Genomic DNA, 20,366 nt, shown 5'->3' with positions numbered 1-20,366 from the left:
CCTAGATGCCCCAGATAACCAACATCTTGTCTTCTTCCAGGATGGAAGATCTTCAGGAAAAAAAAAAAAAAAAAAAAAAAAAAGTCTTTAAAGTAGATTTAGCATCTGTAAGGCATTTTCATGTACTTACTTGCATGTGAAAATACCATTGTCAACAAATTCAGACTGTGATTACCTGACCATAAACTTCAAAGTCTCTGTTGCATCAGAATTCCATGTTTCTTAGAGCAGGAAGGAGCTGGAACATACTGGGGGCAATCTATCGTCATTCGTCACCTCAAATCATTGCATAATGTATCACTGACCAAGACTGCCAATATTATATCTTCATTTACTTCTTCTTCATCCAGACTAGTGTACTCTTGCTGATATCGCACAAGTAGGACATCCCACAGTCTTCTGTACAACTCTCAGCTTCATGCCCTTTTTAAGTCAGTAAAACAATTCACAGGTCACTGAACACCAGACAAGACTTTTCTGTGAGTACCTGTGAGTACTTATGAGTGATCAGAACAGTTTTTCTGCTTTCTTTCTCTGTTTGAGAGAACTGATTTGTGTCTCAGGTGCTTTTCTGTTTTGCATTCTGAATCACAGGGAGTTTGCAAAACTTTTTTCTCAGGTATTTATTTTGCATATCAAGTTTCTTGGGTTTTGAACTGACTTGGCCATACTTCACACCATTTTTTTTTAACCAGATACTTCTGCACAACATGTCTAACTACTTGATTTATATTATTATCTCCTGATTTGGCAGCTCTTCTCTTTCTCTGTCTCAACTGTTTGTCAGATTTTCTCTCCTGTTTATCTGGGGATTTTATTTCCAAATTATCAAGGACCACCACTATCTCTGCTTTATACCTCAGCAATATGTGACCTACTTCTCTGTAACCTTTCTTTTCTTCCCAGTGAGCAAAAAAATTTTTGCTTGGTTATGCAGAGCCTTGTCTGACTTTTTTCCTCACCATCCTTTCTTAATGCCTCTTTCAGTTCAGCTCTTCTCCTGACTGTCCTGCAAGGCAACTGCACAAAATTGCTCAGTAATATCCTCATGCTTTTCTTGTCGGAAGGACAAGATGGATTCATCCCCAACTTTAAATATACACATGATGATATTTACACATGAATTAGTTACTGTTTTATAGTACCACATGAGACATTAATATTCAGCTACTTTAAATTATTGGTTTTAGGTTTAAATGAATCTGTCTTGTAAGGGAGCATAGCATATCAGATTTAGATATCAGTGTTTAGTCAAGAAAATACTAACAAACTCTTCTAAAATTCTGGACTTAATTGTATTTTATTTTTCCTCCCCAAATTGCTGAAGTAGTTTGTATAGTCATGGTAGGGGTGTTTCTGACCCTGTTGTTTACAATCATGTCTAAATCCAATTTGTTTTGGTTCCTTCCCCAGTACTGTTGGTTTATGTCTCTACTCTGTTAGTCCCCTCGACTTCTGAGATGCACAGAATCACAGAATCACAGAATCGTCTAGGTTGGAAGAGACCTCCAAGATCACCCAGTCCAACCTCTGACCTAATACTAACAAGTCCTCCACTAAACCATATCACTAAGCTCTACATCTAAATGTCTCTTAAAGACCTCCAGGGATGGTGACTCAACCACTTCCCTGGGCAGCCCATTCCAATGCCTAACAACCCTTTCAGTAAAGAAGTTCTTCCTAATATCCAATCTAAACCTCCCCTGGCACAACTTTAGCCCATTCCCCCTCATCCTGTCACCAGGCACGTGGGAGAATAGACCAACCCCCACCTCGCTACAGCCTCCTTTAAGGTACCTATAGAGATTGATAAGGTCTCCCCTGAGCCTCCTCTTCTCCAGGCTGAACAATCCCAGCTCCCTCAGCCGCTCCTTGTAAGACTTGTTCTCCAGACCCCTCACCAGCCTTGTCGCCCTTCTCTGGACTCTCTTGAGCACCTCGATGTCCTTCTTGTAGCGAGGGGCCCAAAACTGAACACAGTACTCGACGTGCGGCCTCACCAGAGCCGAGTACAGGGGGACAATCACTTCCCTAGACCTGCTGGCCACACTGCTTCTTATACAGGCCAGGATGCTGTTGGCCTTCTTGGCCACCTGAGCACACTGCTGGCTCATATTCAGCCGACTATCAACCAGTACTCCCAGGTCCTTCTCTGCCAGGCATCTTTCCAACCACTCATCTCCCAGCCTGTAGCGCTGCTTGGGGTTTTTATGCTCCAGGTGCAGGACCCGGCACTTGGCCTTGTTGAACTTCATACAGTTGACCTCAGCCCATCGGTCCAGCCTATCCAGATCCTCCTGCAGAGCCTTCCTACCCTCGAGCAGATTGACATACGCACCTAACTTGGTGTCGTCTGCAAACTTACTGAGGGTGCACTCAATCCCCTCATCCAGATCATCGATAACGATATTGAAGAGGACTGGCCCCAGTACTGAGCCCTGGGGGACTCCACTAGTGACCGACCTCCAACTGGATTTGATTCCATTCACCACAACTCTTTGGGCCCAGCTATCAAGCCAGTTTTTAACCCAACGAAACGTACGCCAGTCCAAGCCATGAGCAGCCAGTTTCTTGAGGAGAATGTTGTGGGAAACTGTGTCAAAAGCCTTACTGAAGTCAAGGTAGACCACATCCACAGCCTTTCCCTCATCCACTAAGCGTGTCACTTTGTCATAGAAGGAGATCAGGTTTGTCAAGCAGGACTTGCCCTTCACAAACCCATGCTGACTGGGCCTGATTGCCTGGTTGCCCTGTAAGTGCCGCGTGATGACACTCAAGATAATCTGCTCCATGAGCTTCCCTGGCACTGACATCAAACTAACAGGCCTATAGTTCCCTGGGTCTACCCTCCGGCCCTTCTTGTAGATGGGCATCACATTTGCTAGCCTCCAGTCGACTGGGACCTCCCTTAATAGCCAGGACTGCCGATAAATGATGGAAAGCGGCTTGGCCAGCTCCTCCGCCAGTTCACTCAGTACCCTCGGGTGGATCCCATCCGGCCCCATCGACTTGTGTACATCCAAGTGCTGTAGCAGGTCACCAACCATTTCCTCGTGGATAGTGACGGCCACATCCTGCTCCCCATTCCCCTTCCACCAGCTCAGGGTACTGGGTATCCAGAGAACAACTGGTTTTGCCGCTAAAGACTGAGGCAAAGAAGGCATTAAGCACCTCAGCTTTTTCCTCATCCCTTGTAACTAAGTTTCTCCCCGCATCCAGTAAAGGATGGAGATTCTCCTTAGTCCTCCTTTTGGTGTTGATGTATGCGTAAAATCATTTTTTGTTATCTTTTGTTATCTTTAACCGCAGTAGCCAGATTGAGCTCCAGATGAGCTTTGGCCCTTCTAATTTTGTCCCTACACAGCCTCGCAACAGCCTTATAGTCCTCGTGAGTGGCCCGCCCTCTTTTCCAAAGATTATAAACCCTCTTTTTTCTCCTAAGCTCAAGCCACAACTCTCTGTTCAGCCAGGCTGGTCTTCTTCCACACCAGCTCATCTTTGGGCACGTGGGTACAGACCGCTCCTGAGCCATTAAGATTTCCTTCTTGAAGAGTGCCCAGCCTTCCTAGACTCCTCTGCCCTTCAGAATCACCTCCCACGGGACTCTGACAACCAGTGTCCTGAACAGCTCAAAGTCAGCCCTCCAGAAGTCCAAGACAGCAGTTTTACTTGTCCCCTTCCTGGCTTCACCAAGAATAGAGAATTCTATCATTTCATGATCACTCTGCCCGACCACCACATCTCCCGACAGGAGACAGCTCCCGACCACCGCATCTCCCACCAGTCCGTCACTGTTTGTGAACAGAAGGTCTAGCGGGGCACCTCCCCTGGTAGGCTCTCTAACCAGCTGCGTCAGGAAGCTATCTTCCACGCTCTCCAGAAACCTCCTAGACTGCTTTCTCTGGGCTGTGTTGTGCTACCAGGATATGTCTGGGAAGTTGAAGTCCCCCACGAGAACAAGCGCTGACGATTTCACAACTTCTGCCAGCTGCCTGTAGAACTCCTCATCTGTCTCCTCATCCTGGTTTGGCGGTCTATAACAGACCCCCACCAGGATGCTTGCCTTGTTGGCCTTCCCGCTGACCCTAACCCACAGAGACTCAACCTTATCAGTCGCAGCCTCAAGTTCCACAACATCAAAACACTCTCTAATATAGAGAGCCACACCACCACCCCTTCTGTGCTGCCTGTCCCTTCTGAAGAGCCTATAGCCAGACTTTGCAGCACTCCAGTCATGAGAGTGGTCCCACCACGTTTCTGTGATGGCAACCAAGTCATAGCCTGCCTGCTGCACGATGGCTTCCAGCTCCTCTTTTTTGTTACCCATGCATTAGTGTAGATGCACTTCAGTCGGGCCGTTGCCTTCTCCCCCGGCCTTGCCATTGTTCCTCCTGGCACAACTCCAACAAGCCTTATTTCGGCCCCGTCCCCCTTCTTTCCTAGTTTAAAGCCCTCTCAATGAGCCCTGCCAGCTCTTGGGCTAGGATCCGTTTTCCCCTTAGAGATAGGGACCCGTCTGCGGCCATCAGGCCGGATGCTGAGTAAAGCGCCCCATGGTCAAAAAAACCAAAATTTCTGTGTTGGCACCAGCCTCTGAGCCACGTGTTAATCAGGTGGGCTTTCCGTGTCCACTCTGTACCCCTCCTTGCTATTGTAGGGATGAACGAAAACACCACCTGTACTCCCGCTCCATCCACTAACCGTCCCAGTCCCCTAAAGTCCCGTTTGATAGCCTTCAGGCTTCTCTCTTCAATATTATCACTGCCAGCCTGGACTATCAAAAGCGGATAGTAGTTAGAGGGGTGAACCAGGTTGGGAAGCTTTCTGGCAACATCCCTGACCCTGGCCCCAGGGAGGCAGCAGATTTCCCTATGGGTAGGGTCAGGTCGACAAATAGGGCCCTCTGTCCCCCGGAGAAGGGAGTCGCCTACAACAATTACCCTTCTGTCTTTCTTGGTGGAGGCAGTCTTGAGGCATGGAGTCGACCTCCTTGCCCTAGGTATCCTCCTGGGTAGACTTTCTACCTCATCTTCACCCACCAGTCTCTCAAGCTCTAGGGTCTCAAATCTGTCGTGTACGCGCACCTGGGAAGGTGGGGGCGGTAGGGGGGGGGTGTCTCCTGCGAGGTCGAGCAGGGACCTGTCTCCACTCCTCCTTAACTCCTAGGTCCCCTCCCTCTGCCCGACAGCGCAGGGGGTCCACCCTCATTTGGGGTGTCTCACCCTGGTACTTCTCCTTCAGGCCTTGCGGGGAGTTGCTTCATACTATCAGTATGCATCTGATAGTATTCTTGAACTTTTTAATTCTTTTGTCAGTGAAGCCTATTTCACTGTTCCCCGCAATGTCTTGCACTGCAAGTCCCTGTAAACAATTTCTTATGTCATAAAACATACAACTTCAATAGACAAGAAGCTTCTGATAAACATTTGGTCCAATACTGTCATTAACAGATCTAAGTCACAGGAAGGGAATATAAGTTGTCCAGTGTATCTTTCTTAGAGCCTTTCAATATGTGAATGCTTCATTTTGGCTACCAAAGTATAGCCAATATCCTCCTCCTGCACTAAAGAGTTAAAGCCCAATATCAGTGTTACACTTAAATTAAGAATAAATTGAGAGTTGCACTCTTCATTTAATTCCTACTGGCATCAAAGCTAAGAGGGTTTTGTTGATGTTAGTGAAGAGTTTCTGTTTAAATATCTGTCCATGTTCAGATTCATACCCTTATATTGCCTATTCATGAATGTTCTAAAATTTTAAAAGCAGTTTATATTTCTGATGTTTATATTTCTGATCTCTATCAGTTTTGCTTACACAATTCTGTTTTCAACCCTGGAAAATTTAGCACATGATTTCCTATTAAACTAAGGCCTTCTTATCTAGTTAAGGCCATAGACATTTCTACATGTACATAAGTATATCATAAGTACAGAAGAAAAAATCATGCTCCTTTTTAGTGAGATTCAGTAAGAAAGCAGAGGGGCTACTTTTCATTAAGAGAGTTTCTTAAAGTTTATGTTCCAGAAGAGATGGTGGGACTTGAAAAGCCAACAGCTGGGAGATCATCTGGGAGTGGAAACAAGAAAATATTTCAAAGATTTCAACGTACTGTATCCAGGTCTGGGGCCTCCAGCAAAAGAAGGATGTGGACCTGTAAGAGTGGGTCCAGAGAAGGGCCATGAAGATGATCAGAGGGCTGGAGCACCTGTCCTATGAAGAAAGGCAGAGAAATTTGCTGTTGTTCAGCCTGGAGAAGAGAAGGCTCTGGGGAGACCTCATTGCAGCTCTTCAGTACTTAAACAGGGCTTATAAAGAGGTGGAAGAGGGCTTATAAAGAGATGGAGACTTTTTACACAGGCAGAAAATGATGGGACAAAGGGGAATGGTTTTAAACTAAGAAAGGAGAGATTTAGATGACATATTAGGAGGAAATTCTTTACTCAGAGGCACTGGAACAAGTTGCCCAGAGAAGCTGTGGGTGCGCCATCCCTGGAGGTGTTCAAGACTAGGCTGGATAAGGCCCGAGGCAACCTGATCTAGTGGGTGGCATCCCTGACCATGGCAGGGGGGTTGGAACTACGTGATCTTTAATGGTCCCTGTCCATTCTATGATTCTAACGATTTTTCACCTTATCTTTGCACTTGAAATGCTGGAAAAAATAACAGATGGATTCCATACCTCAAATTCTATTTAACGTAGGTTTGCTTGAATGGCATACAAGAAAGATAAATATTTTTCCAGAAAATTTGGAGGGCAGATTTTTCAGCTTAATATTTTATGGAATGTAAAACCCCATGTACTGAAGTCTCTTCTCAGCCTGCAATATTTTCAAAGAAATTCCTGCTTTAATCATTTTAATAATCAAACATTTTTTCTACCCCATTCATTTAAACTGATTATTTCTCTGACATATAAAATGGGATTTCTGAAGGACGTTATAGTATCTAGATCTAATTGTTCAAACATTTTAGTTTGTAAAAACTTAAATTGTAAAAAAAAATAAAATGCTGTGAATCTTCACTCAGAAGTGACTCAAGAGAGAAAAAAAAAATAGCTTTACACAAAATATCCTGTGACTGAAGATTTTCAAGTGATTTTCTAAATTTGGATTTTCTGTATTCAAGTAATTTGATATGCAATTTTCTTAGTTTCCTAAATATAGAAAAAGCTATTCTTTTCCTCTGGATATAGATGTTCCATCTCAATTCAGTAAGCATCTGAACATTTTGTCCTTGTGACTTTTACCCTTATCTTCCGTGGAGAAATTTAAAATTCCACAACTCATTTCTCCCATAATGATTTACCAATTTAAATGCAGACTCTTGATGTAATCATTTAGACTTGCAGTCTTTGTTTTACTACAGCCAGTTTCAGAATTACATGTATTGATAACTTAGACAAATCACAGATGAGAGTGATACTTATGAGCAGTTTTCAAAATTTCTGGTGCATAACTTTCCTGGTTTTATCTGTCTAAATACCTTTTATAATTTCCTGTTATGTTTCATTTTTTCATCTGTAAAATGGAGGAACAATATTTGTTTGCCTTTTAGAACTGTATCATTACAGGTACACATCTACTGATATACTGAAATGACTGAATAAGTATGAAAAATAGCTCACATTTTAATAAATGTTGGAAAGAAATATAGTTACTATATTTCTCATGATTTCAGAATTATGGATAATGGAAAAGGACATCTCATATTGGAAAATTTCTAAATGTTATTTTTCTTTTAGAAAAAAATACATTGGTTCCCATGAGTTACAACAGGGTTAGTGCTTAATACTGTGAAACTTGTATCAAGTGGTAAATGTGTAATTTCTTTTTTACAAAAAATAACTTTTATAGGGTTCAGCTATTTCCTTTTTTTTTTCTAATACTTTTAGAGCGTGTTTAACTATGAATTATATATTTTCTAAAGTATTTTATTGGATAGTAAGAAGATATTAAAGTTAGCATTTAGCATTTTTTATCTTATCTTTTTCTTCAGATACATCATCCAAGAATTGTGAGAATCTTGCAGCTGTTTAACTGGCTGTAGTGTTTTACTTTTATTTTGGTATAATTCATGCACAAAGTCAAAGACACTAGTACAAAACCATAGTACTCAAAACAGCTCTTGTACATTTCAGTCATCTGCGATACTGTGAAAAAGATTTTCTATTTTTATCTTTAGGAAGTTAGTATTAGACTAGGCTTTTAGTTGGTATAAGCAAGTATTCTCAAATTGACCTTCTATGACATAAATTCCCAAATGAGTATGGCTGAGGCTGTATTTCCATTTATATATCAGATTGTGCTGTAAAAGCAGTGAACTGAGATCTTAGAATCTAAGATCCAGACTGAAACAATGAGCAGTATTTCAATATCTTATGAATATTTCTATGTAGTTCTAATTACATACAGACAGACATATTTTCCATATTTTTCACTGGAATCTGTTGCTTGATATCCAGATTATTAAATGAAATCAGAAGTAATGTAGTGCTCTTGAAAATAGCCAAAATATGAACAAGGAGAAAAACAAATCTCTTGGATCTAGCTGCGAGCAAATCTAGTTTGAAAGAAAAAAAAATTAAAAATTAAAATTAAAAAAAAAAGAAGATAATCAACATTACCAGATAAGCTTTATCTGTTTTCCCTAGTTTAAAAACAAACAAACAAAAAAAGCCAACAAATCAATAAGGAGTAACTGTAACCTGCTTAGAAGATAGTGTCAAAGATACAGGCGTAGTGAGTGACTGGACTGAAGTGTAGTCTTTGAACTGAATTTAATTAAACTTGAAAGGAAATTAAAAAAGTCCTGCACCTCTTAGGTTAAGCGACCTAACAGTTTATAGAAAAACTGCATAACCTATAAAGTCTACTTCATGGTCCACAGTCTGATCCCAATTACATCAATCTAAATGTTTAATTGAAGTTACAATGGTTTTATTCTTATTTAATGAAATCAGAAAAAAAAAATGTACTTAGGAAGAGCTTCCTCAGTTTTAGCAGGTTGAATGCAATAATGAGCAGTTCTTAAAATAATGAAAAATTATGTTCTTCCTTCTCTTCTGAAATGCATGGGCATCAATTTCTAATACTTATGTCTCGTTTTAATTTAAATAAAATTTGGGGTGAGAAATACTAGAATTAGACTGAAGACCTTTAGGTCAGGAAATGCTAAAATTAGGCTATGGAGTTGTCCACAGATATATTAACTTTCTGTTGGATGAATATGGTAGGATTACTACTCTTAGTGGAGTGTGCATTTCCTCTATATTAGTATGAGACATGATAATGCATTCAAGATCAGACTCTGACCTGGCCACATACATAAGCATTTTATTATTATCACCCTAGTCCTAGTTGAAGCTTTTGAAATAATTAGGCTAGGAACAAAAATATGCTTGGGAAAGAGCTCATTTTTCCATTGAGATCATTAAGCTGGAGATGGAGTACACCGAGAGATAAAAAAAATGGCACAAGAATGCCTCAGTTTCTGAGACTGCACCCCATGCCAGGACACAAGACATTAGGTTGTTGAATGGAGAGCTGGATAATCTAACCAATGCAACAGTGCTAAATACAGGATTCGTTTTAAAACTCTGTCTAATTGCAAGCCACTTATATGGAACTGCAGAAATAGAACACACTGTCTTGTCTTGTAACCTCTCACCCTTTCCCTCTTGTATAAAGCAAAGTGTCTATTACCTCCTCCTCAACACCAGATAGGAATAAGAACTTTCCAACATTTGCCTTATTGTTAATGCATTTATAGAGTTTGTGAGATATAAAATGCAATCCCCTTCTCCTTCCCAGACTATAGGCTATAGGGAAGGTTGTTTAAGTGTAGAGACATTTTAAAAGAGTATCTACTTCATAAGCCAGTTGGCTAGAAATCAGCTTGTTCCTCCAAGCAGTTTTCTCCCAGCTTGTCATGCTAAGGGATGTCTCTATGTGATTCAAATTGAGATTGGTTTCTCTGAGTGCATTGGAAAAGTTGGAAGGTGTCGTGTGTCCTGTTGTGGTCTCTGGGATAGCACTCAAACAATCTGGGATGGATTTGTTTTGCTCATACTTGATAGATTTTGTTTTGTGACAAGAAATTACAGGATCTGGACCTAAGCATGGCTTTATACTATGAGTTTAGTTAAATTCAATATTACTTTGGAAAAACACCCCTACTATAGTAACAGACAATACATACCACTAGTTCAGTAAGAAATCTCCTATAAATAAAAATAGAGAAACTGCATGTCAGCGTGTTTGACCCTTCCAAAGGTGACCAGTTGTTTAACCAGTTTTTCAGACTTTTTTATCAGAAAAAAAAAAAAAAAAGTTTTTTCCCTGACAAAGCCAAGACTTTTGATTATAAAAACAGGCCAGGTACATAACAAAACATGGTCTCTGCAGATGTGTTTTTATGAGATAGTACAATTTCATGTTTTCCCCTCCAAAAAAATCTCTCCTCAATTATTTATATTTGCAAGTGCAACAGTGTAAAATCTATCTTCTAGATGAAATAATATTGCTTCAAGAATTTCTGAAAGGGGAAAACAAGTGTTTGGTAATGAAGCCCTTAAGAATCTTGCTTTTTGGGTTGTTTGTTTTTGTTTTGGTTTTTTTTTTTGCATCTGTGAAAAAACTTACATTTAGATAAAGATGAAGCTGTCATAAAATGTTACAAAATGAAGTAGCGTAACATGTCCTGCGGCTACCAGGCTCAATCAAAGCTCAGAAGGGTACTTTTCTGACATGCTGCAATCTGTGCATGCTTATACTAAAATGAAGATGTCTTAGTCAGTCAGGGAGACAACATGATATAATTAATGACTCCTCTATAGCAGCTTCCCCAGTTATGTCATTCAATGTGTTCTGATTGATTTATAGAATATGATTTACATAAGGACTAGTTATTTCTAAACTTTGAAATCTATTCAAATTTCACTGCTATGATTAGCATAGAGCCAATTGCAATGCATTTTAAAAAACTAAATAAATAAATAAAACCATATAATAACAAATGTTATTTATAGCAAAACTGATGAAACTCCTCACTGATGAACAGCTTTCTTCAGCAAATGCAGGTTTTGAATAGCTCTGAATGAAACAAATTTTTGCTTTTTGGCTGATCTGCAGAAAAGTATTACTAGCTGTGAGAGATTCTGTGTATAGGTTTTGTGGTTTTATTTTGTTTTTTAGAAGATGGGAAAGAGAAATGGGTTTTGAAAATATATTTCATAGGATTTGCCAGCAGCAAGAAGTAGCAAACCAATATAGATGGTCAAAATGCAACTTTCTGTCATAATCTCATAATTTCATGTGTTCATAGCTTTCAAAAATACTCACACTCTAAGCTGATTTTTTTTATATGTTTGTTCTTTTACTGATATTTCAGAATGTTAGAGCAAAACCTGATTTTTTTTATTTATTTATTTATTTATTTATTCTGCATGAGAGCTGCTGTTAGGGAAAAAAGTCCTGACTATATTCTCTGAAAAAGAAGTTACAAAAAAAGATCAGCTGAAGCTGAGAATTGAAACTTAGCTGCTCACTGGAGGCTGGATTCACAAAGTCTTCAAAACTCTAAATTAACTGATTCACTTTAATGTTTCCCCTTACCACAGTGAGAAGAGTCAGTCACCTAAAGGTACACTAGTACTATAGGTGACAGGGGGATATGGAGCAACATTGAGAAAAGGACTCATTGTGTTCAGGCCACAACTTATTTGTTAGCCCTCCTCCTGGATCTATTTTAAACATCTTTCACTGGATTTCTCCATGCGATGCCTGTGTACTCTTTGGGGGAAGTTCCCCTACAGACACTGCCTCCAGAAGGCTGTATGAACATACCTGTCCTGTTTTGGTCTCCACCTTTCCTTCCAATGCTATCCCAAGTGTAGTCTAAACACTGCCAAACAAAACCTCCTGTCTCACTTCAAATCATGCATCATTATATTTAGCTTCTTGATACTCTAGTCGCCTGCAGTGCTACCTCCTATTATTCCAAACACTCTGAGCTGAAAAATAATGACACAAAATAATTATTATATATAGTCACTCAGGAACCAGGTGGGACCCAGAGCTGTAGTCAAAATACAATGTAGTAGTATTGGATGTGACCAGCTTGGACCAGGAGGTACTAGCCGTAAGCATTGTGAATGTAAGCCAGACCCTGCTGTTTGGCCTCAGATCACTTGGTCCATGTTCATACTTTATTTCACCAGCACAGTAACTTCTGAGACAGACATCTGCAACATCCAGCCTGATCTGTGTTGGTCTATGTCTGAGGCTGATATAGATATATCAGAGGATTCTGTAGAAGCTTTCTCCATTTGCTTTCTGCTTGGAGTCACAGCTTGGCCTCTCACCTTAAAAATGGTGTTACTTCTCTCAAAACAAAAGCAGGGCAACTCCCTTTCTTGTCAAATGCTGTTCATGATACCACCATTTTGTACAGTGGATATTAAAACATTCAGACTAGATCTGAGAGACCTGGGTCCTGCTCATCCTTTTTGAGTAGTAAGAATTTATCCTGACTACCTTGCAGTAGGTGGGTATGTTCTGGTGAAAGCTGTCCTGCAATGCAAAAAGTATTCAAGATTCACTCCACTGTAAATAAATATTCTAACTGGCCCTTAGAGTCCTATCCTAGTAGGTCAGGGATATGATCTGGACCTGTGGCGGAGAAAAACTTGATACCCAGTTACTTCCCAGACTAAACCTTTGATAAAATGAGGGTCACATAAATATTCATGATATTTGATTGATGTAAATGGAATATAAAAACAAGGACTGTCTTTTGTTCTCTAGCTATGCTTTCCAAGAATGAAATGACTGGGAAATTTTCATGGATGATCAAGATCCCACAGGTATAAGTGCTGTCAGTATGAATACCAAAGTGGGCTTGAGAAGGCACAGATTGGAGAACACTGTGAATTACAGTTGAACTTAAGGGTTACTCAGGTGCCAACAACTTTGTGTTGACAAGACTTCTGGGCATAGGAAAAAGAAAAATTTTAAACATGAAAGAAACTTATAAAACTCTTGGTGACCACAGATAGAAACATGTCTAGCTTTAAACACCATTTTCAAAGTAATTTTGAAGTATCCATCATTAAACATAAGTATTTATATTTTGCTCATATATCCCTTTGGGTACTAATATTTTTGTAAAAAAGGATCTGTTCTAGGTTTGGAGGTATAAAGATAAAAAGTTAAATAAGTGACTCTAAAAAAAAATTGTTCTGAGAAGTGGAAATAATGAAGATAATCTTTCCTTCAATTTCCACCTTGTATTTGGATTTTCTGGTGTTTAATAAGGTTAAAGTTCTACCTGGTGCTTTTTGAACTCCTGAGACATTAATAGTATCATTCTCCATGAGTATTCTTTGAGTTTTGTGTGGAACTGACCTCATGCTTCAACCTTTTCCTCAATAAAAGTAATAGAGCTTCTCTCCTTTTCTTCTCCCAGTTGTCTGTTTTCAAATAGATGGTAGGATCTTAATGTACTAAGACCTGAAGTCTTCAGTCAAATTTGATTGAAATTGGCCAACATGTTCAAAAGCTATTAGAAATGGATTACTAAATATACTTTCACAAACGCCATGATAGTGTTGTGTGAGTAAACTACATTTCTCTAGGAAACCAAGGCAAAAATCATCTCTGAGCATAGTAGTCAGAAGTATCTGTTCTAATGTTTAACAGAGTCATTTTCATGTAAAAATGTCCAGTGGAAAGAATATATTCAGCATAGTCCTCTAAAAGTCAATGATTTAACACCAAAAAGAGGAAATGAAATCGGGGGGGGGGGGGGGGGGGGGGTAGAGGAAGCCATTTTAGTACAGTATAAAACGTATCAGTCAGCTTAGCATGCAGTCAGCAGTGCAGTCAGATTCATACTTTCACCCTCTATTTTAGTACAATTTCCTAGGAATATAGAAAAACAGATCAAATTCATATTAGAAGTGTTGCATTTAATTATAAACTAACAGAATGAGCGAAAGGAGTGTCATTGCTTTGCACTCTCCTGCCCAGAAATTCTCAAATCACTGAGGAACCTGTAGCCCTTCTGTCATTGCTCTAGATTGTCACTCTGACATGGTAAGCTTATGCTCCACTGCACCATGACAAGACATTTTGCTAATAGTACCTAACATTCTGCACTTTTAATCCAGGATGGATTATCTGGGCTGAAAACATGTATTATAATAGCACATGTGATTTTTAAAATCTGAGATGAAACAAATAAGGAAATGAGGAGTTAAGGGAAAAAATGTTCACCTAGGGAATGTTAAGTGGTTATCAAATGTAACTAATTTGGACAGTTTAAATTTAGATATGGAGTGAGTTTTCTGTGTATGTCCTCCAGAAGATGATTTATCCTATCCTTCAATAGAAGGGATAAAGAAACCACCCCAAAAAAAGACCTATTTCTCTCCATGGGATATGGAAGACATTACTGAATAGATGTCTAGCATTATGATAACTAAAAAAATGAGAGAAAAGATCCTATCATTAGAGATAATGGAGAAGCCTTGTGAGAAAAACCTTTCTCTAACCTGTATGCTCCCTTTCCAGGAAATCCATACTCTTCTAGTGCAAACTGTAGTTCATATCACTATAAATTTATCTCTACATACTGCTTTCTTCTGTCAGCTATGCCCAATGTTAATGACTTTGACTTAAAACCCTAAACTCATTGTCTCCATTGGCTCTGATGGCTGTTCTAAGCTCATTATGTTCAGCCATGTTGTGATATACTGATATACTGATACATAAATTGAAACACATTCGACTATTGTCTGTACAATATTTTTCTGCCTTTTTTTTTTTGATTTTTTATTCCTTCTTGAGATAGTGAAAGATTAAGCCATACAGAAATCCATGTCTAATCTCTTTATGAAGTTGCCTAAGAAGATAGAAGGGTATTTTTGTCTGAAAACAGGATGATATCCCTTTATCAAGGTGCAGTTCTGAATAATTTTATAGAAATAATCAGGATTATTCTGGATGTACAATGCTTTAATAAAGAAAAAAACTCTGATCCAGTGTGACTGGCAGTTCTAGCTTGAGTGAGAAGAGTGGTGGATCTCCTCAGCATCTTCTATGTTAGGATCAGTCAGTTTCTGTCCAACTTACTTCCTGGAAGTTTTTCCTTCATGTTCTAGTAGATTTTGTGTGGGAGGGCTGGGGTAGAAAGCACTGCCATCAGGAGAGGAGTGTTCATTTTTGCATTCCTGAAAGTCACTGCTGGCTGTACGAAATGAAGATAATTGGTAGGAACTGATTAGTCTCGTAGGAGGGTGTTATTTAGGGTTGAGCTCTTCTCACAAATTGTCCCTTCTGCGCTTATTGCTTGAGAGGCATAATCTCAGCGACCCCAGCATTCACAGAGCAGGAGATTGATTTCCTCCTTTTTCTTTTTCTTTCCCCCCATCAAACTCTGCAGGTCAGTCCCACCCCAGGGTGCATCCGGGCGTTAATGAAGATGTTGTACTGCCCTTACTGCAGAGGACTTCCCACTGTGAAACCTTGCAACAACTATTGCCTCAATGTAATGAAGGGCTGCCTAGCAAATCAGGCTGATTTGGATACTGAGTGGAATCTGTTCATAGGTAAGAGGAGTTTAAATATTAGTGGAAGGAAATGCTGGTAATATCAAACATCTGCAGAATTTTGAGAGGTTAGAAGATGCTGTTGGTCAATATTTGCAATGAATCAATTGTAGATGCATCTCACTTTCTAATTGACCTTCCTGGTTTGCAGTAAAAAAAAAAAAAAAAAAAAAAAAAAAAAAACTTCCACCCTAGAGCCACTCATATTTCATATTTCAAAAGGATTGGTGTGGTGTTACAGGTTCTGAGTTGAATTATTATACGATATGTGAAACATTGAGAAAGCTTTGGTTGAGGATACGATAACAAGCTTAACATGGCAGAAATAACATGCACTACAACTGAAGACAAGGTTCTTGCAAACTGATAATAACAAGCAAGATGATAATATCATATAAGATCCATTTAACATAAATTACAACAGCTGCTTTTCTTGATTATGGTAGTATAGAAGCAAAAAACTAAAAGTTACATACATGAGAAATTATTAATTCCCTGTTCACAGTTAAAATATGTTAATGTCTCCATTTCAGTGTGCTGAATAGAAATATCAAACATACAAGCAGAATGTTAGTATGGAGTATAGAAAATGTCTTTAAGGAAAACTGCTATTACAGTTTTATTCATATAATTCTTCACTCAAGTAAACTAATAAACAAAGAAAGAAATCTCCTTTAATAGCCATTCAGATATCCTGGAGCAAAAGAACTCCCTGAAGAGTAACATTTAAAAAGAAATAAGGTCTTCAAATTGCTTTTGATCATATATAGTACAAGGATAGGATGAGGAATTAGCGAAGGCTAATGATAATATAGAAAGAACAGAAGCAGCTAGTTACATCAACCCCTAATGAGCATCCTGGGCTAAACCAGATTTTTGGAAAACAAAAGCAGATGGAAAACATGGCATATACCTCTCTTAATATAACTAAAGAAAGCAAATATTGTTTTCTACTCTTGGAAAGACAAAATATGAGCAATCTCATTTTGCTAATTTCAAACCCCACTGACCAATGTGACATTGAAAGCATGACTCTGACTCACACATGGATTTTCACTTTACTCATCACAGAAGTGGTAGAAAATGGATAAGGAGAAGAAACCAGGATGAGAAAATGAATTAGAGTATGCGAAATGACAAACAGTATTGGGTGTGCTATTAAAATAGCATAAGCAAAAATGCAAATAACAATAATAAACAAGTGGTGCAAATAGACATGCATTCTCAGTCCCTTGTACTTGTTAAAGGAGCTGTCACAGGAAGCAACACTGTATGGAGGGATACCTGTGGGATTACTGATGTGAAAGGAGGAGTCAGTTCATCATCAGAAAACTAAATATTAACTGATGAGAAAGCAATGCTGACCTATTAAACGTATCATGAAAACTACTTTCACTTTGATGATACAGAGAAAGCTGAATTGCGACTAATTCTAATCAAAGAAAATGTAGGCTTTTAGAAATATATATATATAAATTAAAATAAGCAACAGAGTTTTTATTAAGGTAAGCACCTCTTCAAATCAAAAACTGGAAGGTAAAATTTCAGGTCTTAAGATTTTCTTTTCTGGTGCTTTGAATTCATTGAGAGAGCTGGGCAGGATAAGTTTTGTTTTAAAGAAGTGTGGAAATGGTTACTGATTCAGACTTTCAAAGTCTTTGATGTGAAGCCCTTGTCTTCATCGATGTCTGTCACATTTTGATTGTTCCGGCTCTCAGAAAAGCAAAACTGCATAAAAGCTTGTATATTTTGTTAAAATATAGTGCTAATTTATTAAATACCATGTAAAACACTAAGTGCTTCCTAAAGGCAAGCAGACTGCTATGCAATTATCCCCTCGGGTCAGTGATGACAAGGCAATATAAAGCACTAATACATCAAGACATTTTTTCTCTTTCTTCTACCTATACAACTTTCCCTGTACAAATTGATAGAAGAAGGAATAGAGAAGGTGAGATAGACATTTTCCTGTGTTTGGAAAAGGTATTCTGTTTTACCCCATTTTGTGAGACCTCTGACAGCTTTGCTGAGGGTGAGGGTCCTTAGTCCTTCCTTTATAAAAGATTGAAATGCAGCAAGTTATCTCTGTCTCTGACAGCTGTCAGAGGCTTTCTAATAACACATGCAATTCCCTTAGTACTAAACACAACAAAACTTCTACTCACTGAATTAAAACGAATGGCAGCACTTTACAGCACCACTGAGCTATGAAAGATTGGAAAGTATGCATGAGCAGTTTTTATTCCTGTTCCAATGTTAGGAACCATGCACTAGGCAAAAAAAATAATAATTTTGTGCACTAACAGTCCCTGCGTAGGCAGGAATCCCAAATGTTAGTGCATATTCATACACAACAAGATAAATTTGCTTAGCTTATAATCTGTGTATTGCAAGGTCATTTTGGCAAAAGTTGGTATTGGGAGAAAACTCTCTGATGTGTTTGTTACTAACCAAGCAAATAGTGTAATTTAGACTGCATATTCTGGTATTTTTTTGTAGTTACTCTAGTTGTCCAGCAACAACTAAAATCTACAAGTGAGGAGGAGCAATGGAAAGTAAATGGGCTCTCTGACAACAGGATGTGTTAACATGTTCCACCTAGTTTATAACTGCAAAAGTCAGAACTGAAATCACATTTATATAGCACTAATAAATCTTACATTTACTTTTAAAGCTAAGGAGAGTAGGACAACTTCCCCTAAACATCTGGTGCTTTCCAAGGTTTTATAGACTGTGAAAATTGGTAAGAGATGAAACAGCTGCAGCAGTGTGACACGCGGTTTGTTATATTCTTCTTTTTTGTGTCACCTTAAGGTCTGTGTCCTTTTTGTGTAACATTTCACTACAGGGTTTTTGTATTTTGCTGTTTTCATTACTGCATAATAAAAGCCAAATATAACACATCCTGTTCAAGCAGAATTCCTACGAATATCAGAATTTTGCCTGAGAAAAAAAGACATAGTCATTAATAACTATATTATAATTATAAAACCATAATGATTAAATGCTTCTTCCAGGTACCTATAAAATATTTAAGAGATAAATCAGTCACACTAACTTCAAAAAATGTGTATTTTGGGAAAGCTTGCTTTTGATGTTTTGCCTCTGAGTTACCCCTCATAATCTCCTTTGCATCAGTCTCAGGCAAAGTTAGCAAAGGAAAGATAAAAAGGATGAGTAGAGGAACTGCACTGCTAAGGAAGGAGATTGCCTCAGGGGAGGAGCTGACTGATTCCGTGGAATGGGGAAAAGAAGATTTTCTCTAGGTCCCATGTCCCAACAGATACAGTCAAAATTATACTTCTTTCCATGGAGCTATAGCAATTAACAGTGATAACGATCAAGGACCCCACCATTTATTCCATCATGGAAACACAGAAGAGACAATGTGGAAGCTATTCCCACTTACAAAGATTTGAAACCTATCTATCTATCTTAGGGAATTAAATTCAATTTTAATAATACCGTTACTCATCTTTCTTTAGCAACCCTTTTTTACAGTCCCCATATCTGCCTTGAGGTTCTTTCAACTGCTCTTTGTCTCAGGCAGGCATGTCAGCCAAGGAATTAGCTCCCCTTGGTGGGCACCACACTTGGTGCCCTCATTCAGCTTCAGAAGTAACACCTGCAGAAATATGGTTTCCATGTAGGAATCTGCACCTCTCATTCTGATCATTGACTCAGGATGGCAAAGTGGCTGTTTGCTTTCTGCAGGATTTCTTTCTCAATCAGCGGTAGGTTTAACTTTCTTCTGTCTTGAGACAAAAATGTAGATGAGACTAAATCTGAGTGTAAAGCAAGACTGTGAGCCAAATATGATACCCCTTACTTTATTCAGCTCAGCAAAATAGTAAAAATACAGATAGTTGTTTTAATCACAGCAATGATTGTACTTGGGCTTATTTTGTAGACGTCTAAAATAAATCATAAATGCTCTGACGCTGCATTTAGTAACAGTCTACACTAGTGCAGTGCCTGTTTAGATCATATTTGCTTTGCTGCAGTCCGTGGAGGTTTGTCACTTTGTCACTACATGGCTATTTATAGCAGCAGAAATTACAAGTTTGGTTTGTGTTTGGTTTTTGTTTTTAGTTTTTGTTGGTTTTTTTTTTGGTTGGTTGGTTAGTGTTTTTTCTAGGAACCACCGAACAGTAAATTAGGCATGCCTTGACTTTTCTCCTTTGTTTTAGTAGAAGGGAGACTGGGGTAAACTCTTCAGAAGTTGTGCAGTAACAGAAATGTCCAAGTGGCTGTGAATCTGATTTCTTAAGGCACAGCTCAGGACCACATCCTTGTCTGTGAAAAAGAGCCAAGGGGATCCTGCACTAGTTCATGGTCACAACTGAATAGCAAGCAGTTTTGTTAGTAGTATATTCAATATTTGATAAGTTCTGTAGTGTAGCAAGGCAGATCACTCTGTGATGTGCCCAAACTGTAGTTTTCAAGGCCAGCAAAGCTAGCATCCAGGCTCAGAGAGCCAGAGCCATCTCTTACTGCCAGCATCCTGCTATACTTCATCCACAGAAAATCATACCTTCAAGGTTTCAGCAAAAGCTTCTCCTGCCAGTCTTGAAGTTAGTTCACTTACTGTCTGTGCAGCAGCTCTGAACTACTAATAAACTTTTTCATTGCTGTGCTTTAAAAATCCTTTTTTTTCCTCCCCATCAGTATGACTCAGACACTTACCTTAGGAGACCTCTTGAGATAGAGCATACCATGCAATCTCCATTATAGCGACTCAATCGTTTTAAGTAAAACT

General features: G+C 39.0%; 1 protein-coding gene across 2 annotated transcripts in view; it reads left to right on the top strand.

Moving 5' to 3' along the window:
• GPC6 (glypican 6) overlaps window positions 1–20,366 on the top strand; it is an 825,524-nt gene that overhangs the window by 582,587 nt on the left and 222,571 nt on the right. For both annotated transcript variants that reach the window (XM_066986905.1, XM_066986906.1), the window contains exon 4: window positions 15,442–15,607. In XM_066986905.1, coding sequence (XP_066843006.1) covers window positions 15,442–15,607 — 166 coding nt within the window. The remainder of the gene's footprint in view (window positions 1–15,441; window positions 15,608–20,366) is intronic.

The sequence above is a fragment of the Anser cygnoides genome, chromosome 1, assembly GCF_040182565.1.
Source record: "Anser cygnoides isolate HZ-2024a breed goose chromosome 1, Taihu_goose_T2T_genome, whole genome shotgun sequence".
NCBI lineage: Eukaryota > Metazoa > Chordata > Aves > Anseriformes > Anatidae > Anser > Anser cygnoides.
This window is presented reverse-complemented; position numbering and strand designations above follow the sequence as displayed.